Here is a 15742-nt window from a genome sequence, read left to right as displayed (position 1 = left end):
TTAACTGGGTCCCCAGCGATAAGGTGGCATAAGCCCAGGACATTCTATATGAGATGCACACCCTGACAGCTTTACTTCCCGCAGATGAGCTTGGCTATTACAACAGATCCATGCCATCTAAGCAAACAACGAAGGAACAAGTTCTGTGGAGAGCCAGGCGGAGATCCTGCTCAGGAATAAGCCCGGAGCACATGACTTCATGGGAATTACGCCCTTTTCCAGGAGCCAGGCGCTATGTGTCAGGCCCCATGGCACCTTCTGGACACGCCCCAAGTCAACACTGGCCACGGGGGAGGGGGATGAAGCATCCGAATGACAGAGTGAGAGTGACTCCACACTCTGGGGCAGGTCACCCAGCCTGAGGGCTCAATCTGAACCTGGGCAGGTACCGGGAATGCCTAGTCCAGGGCAGGCCTGGCCAACCTGCAGTGTGCATGTGACCCAGCGAGCAGTTTGTTCTTATCTTAAAGATGAGTAACATTCTCCATAACCTAAGATTAAAACATTTAAAACCACCACCCAACCAAGCTAAGCACAGGCAGGGAGGGCGGGGATGGCCACCCTGGGCCTCCTGCTCAGCGCGGCAGGCTTCTCCAGCGCCTGAGCCTGCCCTGAGCCCACCCGAGGTGCCTCCACGGCCTTTGGCTGCAGCAGGAACCCTGGGTGCGGACCCAAAAGGCACCCAGCAGCCCACAGAGAAGGCCGGGTGCAAACTCAGGCAAAGGTTGCTTTCACAAGAAAAGGAGAAGGTGAGACGCTGCTGTACATAACAAAACAGTAAACTCTGGAGCTTTGATTGTAGAATCACAACTTGGACAGCTAGTCTTCGCATCCAGAAAACAGGAGTGCAACTACAGCAGTGTGGATGAGGTCAGTAACCTTCTGCTCTGTTCTCATAAAGGAGTCTTGAGGAACGGATGCAAAGTTCAAGTTCAAAGGAGATGCCCGTCTGCCTGTCCCAGTGCCACCCCTGTACTAGGAAGGCCCACCCCTACTCCCAGTCCTTGTCCAGTCAGCACAGCCGCCACCAGTGGGGATAGTCAGGACAGGATACGGTTTCACAGGTGTTGAATTTCGGGAGGATATGGTTAACGGGATATCACAGGAGCATATTCTAATGGAACAATAAGGAAAATCAGTTTGTAATCAGCCTTTTTACCAACGACATCAACAGCGCTGTGGGAAAGGACCTGGGCACAGGGGATGAGAGACAACTACAGGTTATAGCTGATGTGACCGAAGTCACAAAATGCAAAGGCATCTGTGATGCCCACGGTCTCCTCACCACAGTGGTAAACACAACCTAAGACACAGGTTTGGGAGGAAAATTAAGCAGGAATCATTTACCTCCCTCTGTAAGGTTCCCAATAGATTAGAATGTAAATAAAAAAATAAAGCCACAAAAGTACTACAAAAAACACAGATTTGGCTACACACAATTTTTTAAAATATATACATATTTTTATTGAGTTCAGAGAGGAAAGGAAAAGGAGAGAGAGACTGAAGCATCAGTGATAAGAGAGAACCATTGGCTGCCTCTGACATGCCCTACACTGGGGATGAAGTGTCAGCATACACAGACTGAAGGGTCCCAGGTTCAATGCTGGTCAAGGACATGTGCAGGCGGCAAGTACAGGAGGCCACCAATTGGTGTGTCTCTCTCGCATCGATGTTTCACTCCGTCCCTTCCACTCTCTCTAAAAATCAATGGAAAAATATCCGTGGGTAAGGATTAACAACCAAAAAAGCTCAGTCTACCAGTAAGAATACATTTTACAAACCAGACCCCACTGTCCACCCTTCATATGGCAGAGAACCGAGTCTGGAACCAGCTGGCACAAACCAGTGGCAGACTTGTGAGCAATGGGTAGAAGCTCCATGGGCAGTGTCTTCACAAGGCAAACTGGCACCATCTACTGGCATTTTCAATCGCCACTCACTTGCCTCAGCAATTCCACCCCTGTGGTTTTATCTGCAATGGGGCTGGGTTCAATCGGGCCCAGCCCCACAGCCATTCATCCTGCTCCAACCCCTTCCCTCTCAAAATGCCCAGGCAGAGTCCTCCCGGGGTTCCTTCCTTGCCCTGGCCCTTCCCTGCTTCTGTCTGTTAAAAAGAACGGGCTCCAGGCAGAGCAGGCGAGAGCAACCCAGCAGCAGGGCCCCTCCCCACTTCCCGCTATCACTGCGGGGTCAGAGCCACAGCACGTCCTCGCCTCCGGTCCTGCGCTCGGCCAAGCACACAGGCCTTCAGGATGGCCTTGGAGACCGTGGATAACCTCCCAGGGCCTGGGGGAGGCATTCCCACCGAGGCCCTACTCCCCCAAGCAGACACCAGGGCCAGGAGCCATGCAAGAGCTCACAACCAGCAGCCGCAACCACAGAGGATATAGCCCTCTCTGGCGGCTGGCAGCACAAACATGGCAGGGACAGGCTCCAAATGCCACCCACTGTCCTCAGGGACCCACACACGCTACAAGCACCACCAGGTGGTCTGTCCAGCAACTGGCTCCTCTGAGGCAGTCATCCCTCCTCCACAGCCCCTCTTTGTTGGTTCCCTTTTACAGCTGGGGGAGGGGTGGAGGCGAGGAAGGGAAGTGGTCTGAGGGTCTGTATACCCCTGACTGCAGGCTGGAGGAAAGTGGAAAACTCCTGAACCCCCGGAAAGCCCGAGGGTTCCCTGTGCGCTGGAGCAGGGCCTTCCCCAGCTCCTCTCCAGAACAGGGCCAGCCTCTCCAACCTGAGCTGGGCTGTAGAGAGGATGCAGCTTTGCCGCCCTCTGCCGAGCAGTCCTGGGCCTGCACCTGCTTCGGATTCCGGTTTCAGAGGGAACCCCTGCGGTGGGTCAGAGGCACAGTGGGGAGCTCCAGCATGGCACAGGGAAAATGCAGGCAGGCGCAGCACTGTGGTCTGCATGGCCACTGTGATCTGCATGGCCGTGAGGCCCAGAGCACTCTCTGATAGGGGACCAAGGGGTCTCAGCAGCAGTCCCGGAGACACAGAAGGCGGGTGCACACACTCCAGGTGCCCCTGCAACAAAGTCCCTCCACTGTGGTGTCCTTGTCCACTCACCACTGCCACTTCCCCGAGCTCTCCTGCCACAGAACCCAGCAGACATGCTTCCACCGCCGCCCTCCAAGTTGTCCAGCGTGCTGACCGTCAACATACTGCCCACCAGCATGGTGGCAATGCTGAGGCTCTCCTCCCATACTCCTGCTCCTGCCTCCCTAACCAGGCCTATCCTCCTCCACTCCCACCCCACCCTGCCCACCTCTCTGGGCATGAGTCTGGGACTTGTGATGCCCAGTTGAGGCCACAGATGGAGTGCTGGCCCTAGACCCCTGGTGCTTGTCTGAGAACAGAATGGGCTTATTCTCTGCACCCTTCCAGCATAAAGGAATACCGGACTAGGAGAAGATGGGAAGAGCAGCAATCTGGGTGGGGGAGGAACGCACAGCCACACGTCCCCACATAGGAGAGGACACAGAGGAGCGAGGAAGCTGCTTCACAATGAAGTCCCTGAGCCCAGGGACCCTGACTCTCAAGGCAAAGCCAAGCTGGCTGGTGGTAGAAGGGGAAGCTGAATGGTGGTGGGTGGGGTCCTTCCACAGGGGGAGCTGGGTGTTGGTGGAAGGGGGAGCTGGGTGGTGGTGGCTGGGGTCCATCTGCAGGGGGAGTGGTGGGGGACAGCTTCTAGCTTGGTGGTTCCCCACAGGAAGTATGGAGCCCCTGCCTGCAGAGGGGACTGAAGGGAAACTGGGGGCAGATTGGACTCCAAAGGCCGCAGGGCTCCAGGGGCTCTGTGCAGAACCCCTGGCACAATGCCACCAGCAAAGCAGGTCCACCAGGTCTAAGGCTGCAGGGAGTGTGAGAGCACATCTGCCTGAAGGAGGAACACACACATGCACATGGGAGCCGCACATTCATCCATCAGGGTGATGGACCACAACCAGGCCAGGCTCCCCTGGGCGGGCTCAGCCTCTCCAGTCCATACCGCCTACAAGGCAGCGGCACAGCGGCTGAGACACAGGTATAGCTCTATTTGTGACTCAGCCCAGGGCGAAGATGCAAAAGGACGCCTCTGAGCTAATCCAGGCCGACAGGTGTCCTCACCTTCACAGCCCAGCAGGACACTGAGCAGCCAGGGTGAGTCATCGGTACCACTTTCCACATGACCTGTCCCAGGCCACCAGCCCAGCTCAGGCCGAGAGACTACAAGACCCACTGTTCCCCTGCAGGATCCAGGCACTGGCCAACAAGGAGGAAACAGGCTGAGGAACAACCTCAATCAGAAGAGATGCTGAAGAGGGCGGCTCCGGGGGAGGAGAGACTGAGATAATCAGTCACCTGCCACCAGGAACCTGGGGCCTCTTGATCCTTGGGGGCTCCCTCGGGAGCTGCAACAGCTGTGACAATGTCCACAGAGAACCATCCAGCAGTGCTGGAGGGAGGTCATCAGGACCCCCGTTCCCAGGTGGGCTTCAAAGCTCTGAGCTCAGCAAAGGGAGGGGCTGGCACCTACCATGGGGCTTGCCCGCCCCCTGCACTGCATCCTTGTCTGTGAAAGGGGCCAGCCCCTCACTGACATGGGAGTACCGCTGGGATGACCCCAGCCACCACCAGCCCCGCTCCCCCTGGAGATGACCCCCAGCTACCACCAGCAGTGGGCATGATTAAAGGCCAGTAGGACTTCCAGGCAGGTCCACGAAGCACATTGCCCAGCAGATGCCATGCTCCTTTGATGCTTGAGGAATGAACAGTCCTGGGAAGCTACACAGATGCCCAAATCCAACGGCCAACAAAGTAGAGCACCAGGACCTCAGCATGGCTCCTCTGACTGCAAGCTAATGCTTTGTCCCCTTCACTCCCTCCATGCTGCTCGGGGATACCAGCTGTAGCGCAGATGGCTTCTCCTTCAGGGTGTATGCACCACCAACAGGCAGGGCAGCATGCCAACCGGGACCAAGAAGGCAGAGCCCGTTCTGTGGACAGAAAGCAAACTTGGCCCCACAGCCAAGGAGAGGAAGGTCGCCGAGGTGACTGGCAGGAGGCTTGAGAACAGCCGCCATAGGGAACTGTCAGAAAACAGCATCTGTCAGCTCTCTAGGGGAATAACTTCCTCAGCAATTTTTAAAATCCTAGAAGAGTTTTTTTGTATGAAATGACAAATAGCTAACCTCTATAATAGGCAAAGCACTCACCCAAGGTTAAGAACGGTGATCAGAACTGCCCCAAATGCACAGACAAGCCTCAGTGAACATACAAAACGGTTGATCAAGAAATTTATGAACAGAGGGGGAGGGGCGGGCTGGAGAGGGTCAATGGAGGGGGGGGGAGGGGATGTATGTAATACTTTCAACAATAAAGAATTATTTTCAAAAAAAAAAAGAAACTTCTGAAAAACGAGGACTACTAGGAATTCCCTCTCAGAGGAAACCTTGTGATTGTGAAGGACCCTCACAAACACCTTCCTCCATTCGTTCCCCCATGACCTACCTTCCCACGGTTTGCGCCCTGCAGGGCTACAAACGTGTTTGTTGCTAAGATGCTACAGAAGCCAAGTTCTCACCACCCCTCTGAGTTTCTCACCACTCCCCTCTCTCCTGGGTGGACTGCACTGCACACACATTAATAAGCTGCGTTTCTCTTGATCTGTCTTTAGTGAACCTACTGTAATTTGCAGGATCCCTATGAGGGGAGGAGAAAGTGTCTGCTCCCTGCAGTTTCAATGCACGAAGAACGGCAAGGAGAAGTACGTGCATCTCCCGTGACATGAAAATGTCCAGAGCAACGATGCAAACAACATAACCCCACAGAAGACACTTGATGTAAGTCAGACCTGTGAACTAATCACATCTTACAGCCTGAGCTGTTTACAAACTACAGGTGAAAACCTGGAAAATGATACTAAACTTGGATGCTGCTGAATCCTCCAACAAGAAATAATTTAAAAAATCTGTATATCAATTCACTAGAGAGCCCCGGGGACACAAAGACTGTGAAAGCAGTAAGACAAAAAGGACAACTACTTACAACTTTAAAGATGAGAACGTACAGTCAATTAAACCAATGGAAGTCGATGTGCAGATAAATAAAGTACAGAAGGATTACAGAGACTGAGACAAACAGCCCTGCCCTGGAGGCCTGAGTGCTCCTCACAAGGTTACACACCTCTCTTATTTCAAATGCTCAGCTGCCTGTGCAGCTCACAGCTAACCAGCACTGAGGCTTCTCTCTGGACACGGTGACGGGCCACCCACCAGGCCTCGGGCGCTCCCTCCACCTCCGGGGCAATGGGACAGGGAGCAGAACTGCTCTCCTCTTCCAGGGAAGCTCAGCCGAAAAGCTCTGGCCACGAACTGGGCTGGATCAGAGAAACGTGGTAAAGACACCAGGAGAAGGCAACCAGCAAAATCCAAAATGGGGGAAGTGCAGTCAGAAAAATGCCCTCCCCACATCATAAAAAAATGAGGGGAAAGGTTGGGCGGGGGCTGCAACACAGCAAGGCACTTGTTTGCACCCTGATCTTTACAAAAACTTGATGAGGCAATCAAAAATGGGTGAACAATGGATGTATATTCGATAAGAAATTACTGCTAATTTGTTTAGATGTGATAACGGCACTGTAGGTATGCTATTTAAGAAAGAGCCCTTAGGAATAGATACTATAAAATTCAGGAGAGAAACCATTTGCTTCAAAATAATGCAGTCTGTGTGCATTGAAAATGGGTGCTGGGCACAAGGATTTTCTTTATACCATTCTTTCTATTATAGTATATTTTTAATTTTTCCATTAGTAAAAAATTTAAAAAATAAACAGTTAGTCCTAGCCAGTTTGGCTCAGTGGATAGAGCATCAGCCTGTGGACCAAAGGGTCCCGGGTTCGATTCCCATAAAGGACGTGTACCTTGGTTGCAGGTTCCTCCCAGCACAGGCCCTGGTCAAGCTCATGCAGGAGGCAACCAATCAATGTGTTTCTCTCACATCAATGTTTCTCTCTCTATTTCCCTCTCTCTTCCACTCTCCCTAAAAAATCAATGGAAGAATATCCTCGAGTGAGAATTTTTTTTTAATGTAGTTAACTGAAATTTGCTCTTGAACAACTCAAAGCCAGTCAGGCACTTGAAGCATGCAAACCGTAAGGTCCACCTCACTCCCTCTCACCTCTCCTGAAGGAAGCAACACTCCTTGTGTCCAAGTCCAGCTTCTGCACCAAGGCACTGGGATCTATCTTGGTCCTGGCAAAGATGTCAGTGTTCACAAACGCCCACTCCTAAGAAGGAAAGAGAGAAGACCATGTAAGACTAGCTCCATTTTTTGTGGTGAAATGCAAGGCCCGTCACACGGCAGGGAGACCCCTGAGTGAGAGGACTGGCTATCAGGAGGAGAAACCAGCCCACTCCCCAGCGAGGAAGCCCAGGACCCGGGAGCTCAGACTCCAGAGCCCTAGGGCAGCGCCTCCTGCCCGCCTCAAGTCACCAGGCGGGCCGTGCTCCTGGTCTAAGAACCATCTTAGACCGGATTCAGGATCTCCTTCCAAACCTCACATCTTCTTACTTGTACAGCCCTCTCCTGGGTCACATCCCTTCCTGTACCTCAGCACTCTCTCTCCTAGACGTGTTTCTGACCCGCATTCATCCCTACATCGAAGTTTTAAAACCCTCCATGTCACTCTACCCATCGCACTGTGCTCACCCAGAACCCACTCCCCATGCCCATTTGGCTCATCCCAGGGCCAATGTCCAGGACAGGGGCCTCGGGAGGGACCTCAGCATCCACTCCCAGCGGAGTCACACACCAACGGACAGAATGGGGATGGTGCAGATACTCATCTAAGTAGGTGTTGGCTGAGTGCGCCAACTACCACCAGACAGAGCAGCTCTGGCTGGCTCCTCAGGACCGCCCAGGAGCCGTAAATAAGAGACCTCAGAGAACCCAACGGGGAAACAGTGCTGGAGCCTGGGGGGCGCAGGGCGGGGAGGAAGGCCGTTTCAACTGACGCCTCCCAGCAAAGCGAGCCCAGGTCACATAAAAAAGTCTGTACACATTGATGCTCAACTTCTCTCTACTCTGTCACTTGGACAGTTTCTCAGTGGTAATTTCTCTCTCATAACTTCACATTTTGGAGCTTAATATAAAAATATTGATGACACATTGACCGTTTCCATGAATAACAATGTCATTATGTGACTAGAAATCAGAATTGCTTGTCTATTCCATGTTAAAGTTCAATGACCAAACCCCCCTGGCCCCAATCCCCTCCCCACCTTTCAAGAAGGTGAGGGCAGAAAACCAGGACTTTCTTCCCCTGCCCCCCAGCCCCTCTTGTTGAGCAGACACTCCACCCTGGGCAGGGAAAGTCCAGAACAAGCATGTCAAACTCAAAGGCTAACACAGGCCAAATGAACAAGGCCCTGCAAAAAAAAACAAAATGTGCATTGCAAAAAACCAATAGCTTCAATTTTCAGAGGTTTATTTTGATAGAGACATGGTGAATACAAAGGACTGAAATAAATGAGTAATCATTAACATAAAATAATAGAACATTTTAATAAAAATTAGTCTTTTTTCTTGAACATTAACTTACCAGACCCTGAATAATCGCACAAATTAATAAGCGTAACGCAAATAAAACTCTTTTTCTTGTTCTCCAAAAGCGAAATATTTCCTGCTGTACTCACCAACAAGTTAGTACAAGACTGATGCCGTGGCAATCAGCTGCTAAAACACTCAAGTCACCAGGTGGGCCACGCTCCTGGTCTAAGAACCATTTCAGACCAGATTCAGGATCTCCTTCCAAACCTCACTTCTTACTTATACAGCCCCCTCCTGTGTCACATCCCTTCCTGCCCCTCAGCACTGTCTCTCCCAGGTGTGTTATTAGTGGAGAGAAATGGTGTGCCTGCATATAAGGCACATAAGGGAAGTGAGTGCAACACAATTATAGTAGTCATTCATTAACGAACAATGTAGTTTGTTATTTTAATAATCATGTATAACAGGATATTGTAAAAATTAAGTTACAAAATTTTTATTAAGACGTTACTTACATATTGTTATATTGGCTGGGCTGCAAAAATATTCGTTGTGGGCCGCATGCAGCCGTGGGCTGAGAGTGTGACATGCTTGATCTAGAATACTGGGTCCTGACCCAGCTCTGCAGGGTGGAGCTACTTACAAGCCAAGGAGATTAGGGGCCACCCTCCAGTTGCACCATGGAGGGGCTGTCACCAGGGAGAAGCTGAGTTGTCCCTGGCCCCCTCTCTAGGGTGGGCACAGAGGTCCTGCCCAGGGGACGGACAGGCTCCAAGGAGGGAACTGACCCTATCAGGACAGAATGAGAAGCCCATGCCTAAGGGTGTTATGGGTGTGGGAACCATGCCAGGTCCCCAGAGAGTCAAGGCCGGAGCACAGAGGCCTTGTTATCAGTACACCCGAATGACCAAAGCCTGGGAATCCTCCTCAGGCCAAGATACCATGATGGGTGTAAGGACACATGGTACACTGTGCCCCTCAGTAACCAATATGACTGATGTAACTATTGGCATGAAGCCTTCTCTGTCTAAATGGTATAAAAGTAGGCTGAGGCGGGAGTGAGAAGTCTGCAGGAGTATGGAAGAGAGCAGCTAGAAGGGAGTGCGTGAAGAAGTCTGCTAGAGAGAGCAGCCGGGCAGGAGAGACAGGAGAAGCTGCTGAGCCGTAGAGCTCAGGTACCGCTATGATGTGAGGCGGTGAGTCTAGGAGGCAGCCTGTGGCTGCTCAGGTAGCTGTGGGTACAGAGACTGATGCTGCTTTAAGGGAAAGATACATGTTCACTAGCCGATGTCCGGCTGCCTGCCTGTATGGACTTTGCTGTGAGGACTGTTCTTGTCTGATGGTTATATGGCCACTGGCTTCAGCAATAAAGACTCATTCTTATACACCCACAACCTCTCATGGCTTCTCCGTCTACGACCTGGCGTCCTAGGAGGTCCAGCCCCAGGCAGAGGCGCTCAGACCCAACACCTGTTACTAGTGTACCGGCGGAGGATAAAGGAGGAACTTGGACTAAGTCCCCAATAGTTAGTACAGTGGGCAGGGTTTGAGAAGAACCAGCCCCGGCACAGTTGGATAGGAGAATTTAGAAGAATACATGGACTCACAGCCACTCAGAACGACTCGGAGCACCGTGCAAGCTCTGGCTGTCCCTGACAGCGGGACACTAGGGATCTGTGCAGGCTGTGCAGCTCACAGTGCACAATACTGGCAGCAACCAGCCACATGTCAGAGAAAGCATAGTGTATCAGTGAGAACACCACAGAGACAGCCAAGAGCCCTCTGGGGTCCAGGCTGCACCCCCTCAGGAGCAATCTACTGCGAGCCCTTGCCCATTACAACCACCTCTGGATGGGCACAACGGAAAGCATGCCCCAAGCAAATACAATGCAGGGCAGAAGGCCCCAGGCTGAAGGGCACAGTCACAGCTCTGAGCTAGCACTGGCTGAAGGTCACGTGCTCTAGCCCAGGAATGCCCCCAGGAGTGCATAGCAGGCCATGACGGTTCAGGACCGATCAGAGGAAAAGCTGCTAGTCCCTGACTGAAGGTGAGTCAAAAATGTAAACTCCCAAAGGTAATAGCAGCCTATGAGCCCCACACACATCCAGTGGAGAGGGGCCAAAACCTAATGAGACCAAAAGGGATTTCACACAATCTGAATAGTAAGTGACTTATGCTGATCCAGGCAGCCAGGTAAAAAGATTAAAATAATTATCCTATATAATAATGAGGTAATATGCAAATTAACCATCATGTCCTCACAAGATGGCTGCCTATGACCAGGTTGGCAGAGGGGTTACTGAGGGATGACCAAACGACTGAACAAGTAGGCTGCATAGGACAACCAGGCCGGCAGGGGAGTAAGTGAGGAACAACCCAATGACTGAACAGCAGGCTGAGTGGGGCCACCAGGCCAGCACAGAGGTTAGTGAGGGACGACCCAATAACTAAATAGCTGGCTGTGTTGAGCAACCAGGCCAGCAGGGGGGTTAGTGAAGGATGACCAAATGACTGAACAGCAGGCTACGTGGGGCAACCAGGTCGGCAGAGGAGGCAGTTGGGGGCAACCAGGCCAGCAGGGAGGGGGCAGTTGGGGGCAACCTGGCTGGCAGCAGGAGGCAGTTAGGGGTGACCAGACCAGCAGGGGGGCAGTTAGGGGTGATCAGGCCTGCACATGGAGGCAGTGAGGAGCGATCAGGCTGGCAGGAGGTAGGGGGGTAATTAGGGGCAACCAGGCAGACAGTCAGGTGAGAGATTAGGAGCTAGGTCCAGGATTGTGAGAGGGATGTCTCACTACCAGTTTAGACCCAATCAGGGGGTCAGACATCCCCCGAGGGATCCCAGATTGGAGAGGGTACAGGCTGGGCTGAGGGGATTCCCCCACCCCCACCCCTCATCTGTGCACAAATTTCATGCACCGAGCCTCTAGTTAAAACATAAAATAAACTTGTATACATGCATATAAGTACAACCAATGGACACAAAACTCTGGGGAGGGAGAGGATGTGTGGGAGGGAGGGAGGGGGGCAAAAAAAATTAATAAAATATGTAAAAATAATTAATTAATTAATTAATTAATTAATTAATTAATTTTAAAAAAACATAAAATAAAATCCTGGAGTCAAAGAGCAGTGATCAAAATGAATAATTTCACTTGAGAGATTCAAAACTATATTTGAACTGGCAGAGGAAAGGATCAGCAAATTTAAAGAAAGACTGATAGAGATGATGCCATCTGAAGAAAAGAGAGGAAAAGAACAGAGCATGACAGAGAAATCAATAGAAATAAATTTACAGAATAGGCTTGCAGAAGGGAAAACCTGACTGAAATGGAGTGACCAGGCCAGAAGGGGAGGGAGATCCAGCCAGTACCCACCTGACATCAATTACAGAAAAAGAGTCAATGAGAGACTCCACAGAAGAATCCTCCACAGGAAAGAATCACCAATTACAGGCCCGACAAGAAACGCTGCTGTACACTGCCCCTGCTAAAACAGGTGGGGAACCTTTTTTCTGTGCAAGGGACATTTGGATATTTATAACATCAAAATTACCAACTTAAAAGTTATCCTGTTAATTAAAATCATTTAATTAACTCACCCCTACTGCCTTGGCGGGGGGGGGGGGGCGGGCTGGCTGGCTGCACTTTCCCCATCCCTGTCCTTCAAGAAATTGACTCCCTAGCATCTCAGCCTATGAGAAACATCACCTCCCTGAACTCTCTTTCCTCTAATGGCCTTTCATTCAAAACCCTTCCAGTTTTCTCCTTTTTCTCCATAAAACAACTCTTCTACTTTGTTAGGCATGCCTGCAGTTTTTGATATAGCTGGCTTTCCCAAATTTCAATTCTTTGCTATTCCCAAATTAAGCCATTTTTGCCAGTAAGATAACTTTTATACTTAAGGGCAATGTGGGAAAATTAAAGGCTTCTTAGAGTACCTTTAAGCATGACAACAGAAGTAATGGAAGTACCAGATGAAGAGACGGAGAGGGAGATAAAATATTCATAGAAACAATGGTGGAAAACTTGCCAAATTTTATGGAGAATACTAACCTACGCATCCAAGAAGCTCAATAAACTCCAAAGGGATCACAAACTCCAGACAGAACAAACACAAAGAGATCTACTACTACATCAAGGCACATTAGTCAAAATACTTCAAGGCAAAGAGATAACCTTGAAAGCAATAAAACACACACACACACCCCAACAGAAGATGATTGATTCATCACCATGAAGTGATGATTAACAGCTGACTCCTCATCAGGAACAATAGAGGTCAAGAGGCAGTGGTATGGCATATTCGAAGCATTCAATCTTTCAAGAATGAGAGTAGAACAAATACAGTCCCAAATAAAGCAAAGCTGAGCCGAGACCGGTTTGGCTCAGTGGATAGAGCGTCGGCCTGAAGACTGAAAGGTCCCAGGTTCGATTCCGGTCAAGGGCATGTACCTTGGTTGCAGGCACATCCCCAGTAGGGGGTGTGCAAGAGGCAGCTGATCGATGATTCTCTCTCATCGATGTTTCTGACTATCCCTCTCTCTTCCTCTCTGTGAAAAATCAATAAAATATATTTTAAAAAAAATAAAAGCAAAGCTGAGAGAATGCATTGTTCATAGATTTGCCTTCTAAGAAATACTAAGGGCATTTTTTAGGCTGAAAGCAAATAATACCAAACAGTTCAAATCCACAAAAACAAAACAGGGAGTCTAGAAAAGGTAAACATGTAGGTAATTATAAAAGAGTAATCCTAACAACTTCAGGCTGGGCGTAACATATAGAGGAGTGGGCACAAGTAGGTTAAATTGCCAGGAATCATAAGAATACGAGGTAAAATCAAGAAGATAAATACAAATAAATAATGCAATAATTAATAAGTAATACAATAACTGTGTTCCCTGTACTCACCACTGTAAACCTACTTTTGTCCACCCGTATATAAATAGATACAATTTGCATAACAATATAGCAGGACAAGGGGTGGCAGGGAATGGAGCAGTACAGATTCTATCTTTTACTGGAATTAAGACATAAATACTGAAATATATTGAGGGCCCTACATCAACCCCTAGAGGATAACCATTATCAAAGAGTCTCTCCATGACCAAACACTGCCCAAACTCCCCTGCAATTTCCTCAACTTTTCATAACACCAAAAGCACAAGCAACAGAAGAAAACAAGATAAAGTAGACCTCATCAAAATTAAAACCTTTGTGCTTCCAAGGACAATATCAAGAAAGTAAAAAGACAATTCACAAAATTCAGAAAAATATTTGCAAACCATACCTATCTGATAAGGGCTTGCTATCCTGAATATATAAAGAACTGTTAAAACTCAACAAAAAAACAAACACTTAAAAAATGGGCAAAGGACATGAACACACATTTCTCTAAAGATATACAAATAACCAACAAGCTCATGAAAAGATACTCAACATCAAATGCAAATCAATGAAATATTACGTCACACCCACTAGGATAGCTATATAAAAAATAAAAAATAAAAAAAAAGACAGACAATAACAAGCGTTGGTGAGGATGTGGAAGAATCGGAACCCTCATGTATTGCTGGTGGGAATGTAAAATATTGTAGTGCAGTCACTGTGGGAAATAGTCAAGCAATTCGTTTAAAAGCAAAACTCAGCATTCTGTACCACCCAGCAATTCCACTCCATAAATCCACTGGAATGTTCACTCCCAATAGCCAAAAATTATAATAGAAACAACCTAAGTATCCATCAACCTAAGTATCCATCAGACAAAATGTGGTGGATATGGTACACTACACCCATACAATGGCATGTTTTTCAGCCATTAATAAGAAAGACAAAGAAATGAATATTACAAAAATAATACTATGAGGACCCTCAAAAGTATGCTAAGTGAAAGAACTCAGATATAAAAGGCCACATATTGTATATTCCATTTATATAAAATGTGCAGAACAGGTAATCCTTTGAGACAGAAAGTCTCAATTATTGATAATAGGGATTGCTTTTTAGAGTGATGAAAATGTTCTGCAATTTTTAGTGCTTTTCCTGCACTTGGGCCTCTAGTCCTACATAATAAAATCCTAATATGCAAATTGTCCCCTCGAGGAGGAGTTAAAGGAAATTCAACCAGGGGGCAGACTGGGCTGGCCTGCCAACAGCAGGAAGGGAGGTCCCAGCCAGCAGCTGGCAGCTGCTAGAGTCACTACCAGTGCATAAATTTCGTACACTGGGCCTCTAGTATTCTCCTAAGTGTCCTGGTTTGGGGAAAACAATTTACTAGAGAGCTGACAGTGCTTTCTAAATGGCTGCAAAGTGCTGTCTCCGTTTCCCTGATCCACTTGTCCTGGCTTACTGGCCTGTCTCAGTGGGGGGGTGTCTGGTTCTCGCACAGCTCAAGGCGTGGGGCGAGCCAACCCTACCAGCCATCTCAACGTGGGAGGAGGCCCCCACACCTCGCCGGCGGAGAAGGCGCGCAGATCGCACAGCAAACACCGCGAGGGCAGCACCCGGGTCGCAGGAGACCCGCCTGGGGAACCACAGGGCCGAAGCCAACACAGGACCCCCCAAAGCCGCACCATGCGGCAACCCAACCAACCCCCGCCGACCCTACTCCCATCCCGACCGCCTCCTGGCTCCTAGTTTACCTTTCCGCCAGCCGAGGTCTGCGGAGGGGCCCCCTCCTGGGCCGGAGGCGCGATGCCGGGCGCGGACTCAGCCGTGAGCCTCACAGCAGCCTGGTGCACGCGGGCCCGCAGCCCCCTGACTTTCCCCATGTCTCTGGTTGAGACCCACAGTGGACCGGAAGCCGCGGGGCGCAGAAGACCGCGCCTGCGAGAAGAGGCCCGGGCGGAAACTGGAGCCCCGGCAGCTGGGTTCCGCTATCCCCCCTGCAGCGGCTGCGCAGTCTCTTGGGAGGGGCGGGGCCGCAGAAGGGTGTGGCCGGTGATGGGCGGGGCCTTGTGTCCTAGTCCCGCCCTGTCCCCGCCTCCTGGAACGCCCCGCCTCCCAGGCAGATGCGGTCTAAATGCCGGAATCCTGGCAGCCTAATTGTGATTAGAGGATGATGAATATGGAGTTGGATGGAGCAAGCTTGTTGGAAACACACGAGTGTGTTCGCCACCCGCACTTGTGCCTTTCGTACAGTCTCTGAGGGAGAAAAAGAATCAGAGGCCTGGGTGCGGCCTGCATATTATGTGAAGTGGTGACCTGTCTGC

General features: G+C 50.1%; 1 protein-coding gene across 2 annotated transcripts in view; it reads right to left on the bottom strand.

Annotated features, from left to right (window-relative positions):
* SLX9 (SLX9 ribosome biogenesis factor) overlaps positions 1-15405 on the bottom strand; it is a 29217-nt gene extending 13812 nt beyond the window's left edge. The window contains exons 1-2 of one of the 2 annotated variants that reach the window (XM_036446199.2): positions 15173-15405; positions 7162-7270 (exon numbers count right to left, since the gene is read on the bottom strand). In XM_036446199.2, the coding sequence (XP_036302092.1) occupies positions 7162-7270; positions 15173-15301 (238 nt within the window). In that variant the 5' untranslated portion in view covers positions 15302-15405. The remainder of the gene's footprint in view (positions 1-7161; positions 7271-15172) is intronic. The other variant, XM_036446198.2, reaches the window with a different exon arrangement.
* Positions 15406-15742: the final 337 nt, after the last annotated feature.

Source organism: Pipistrellus kuhlii, unplaced genomic scaffold, assembly GCF_014108245.1.
Source record: "Pipistrellus kuhlii isolate mPipKuh1 unplaced genomic scaffold, mPipKuh1.p scaffold_m20_p_2, whole genome shotgun sequence".
NCBI classification, from domain to species: Eukaryota; Metazoa; Chordata; class Mammalia; order Chiroptera; family Vespertilionidae; genus Pipistrellus; species Pipistrellus kuhlii.
This window is presented reverse-complemented; position numbering and strand designations above follow the sequence as displayed.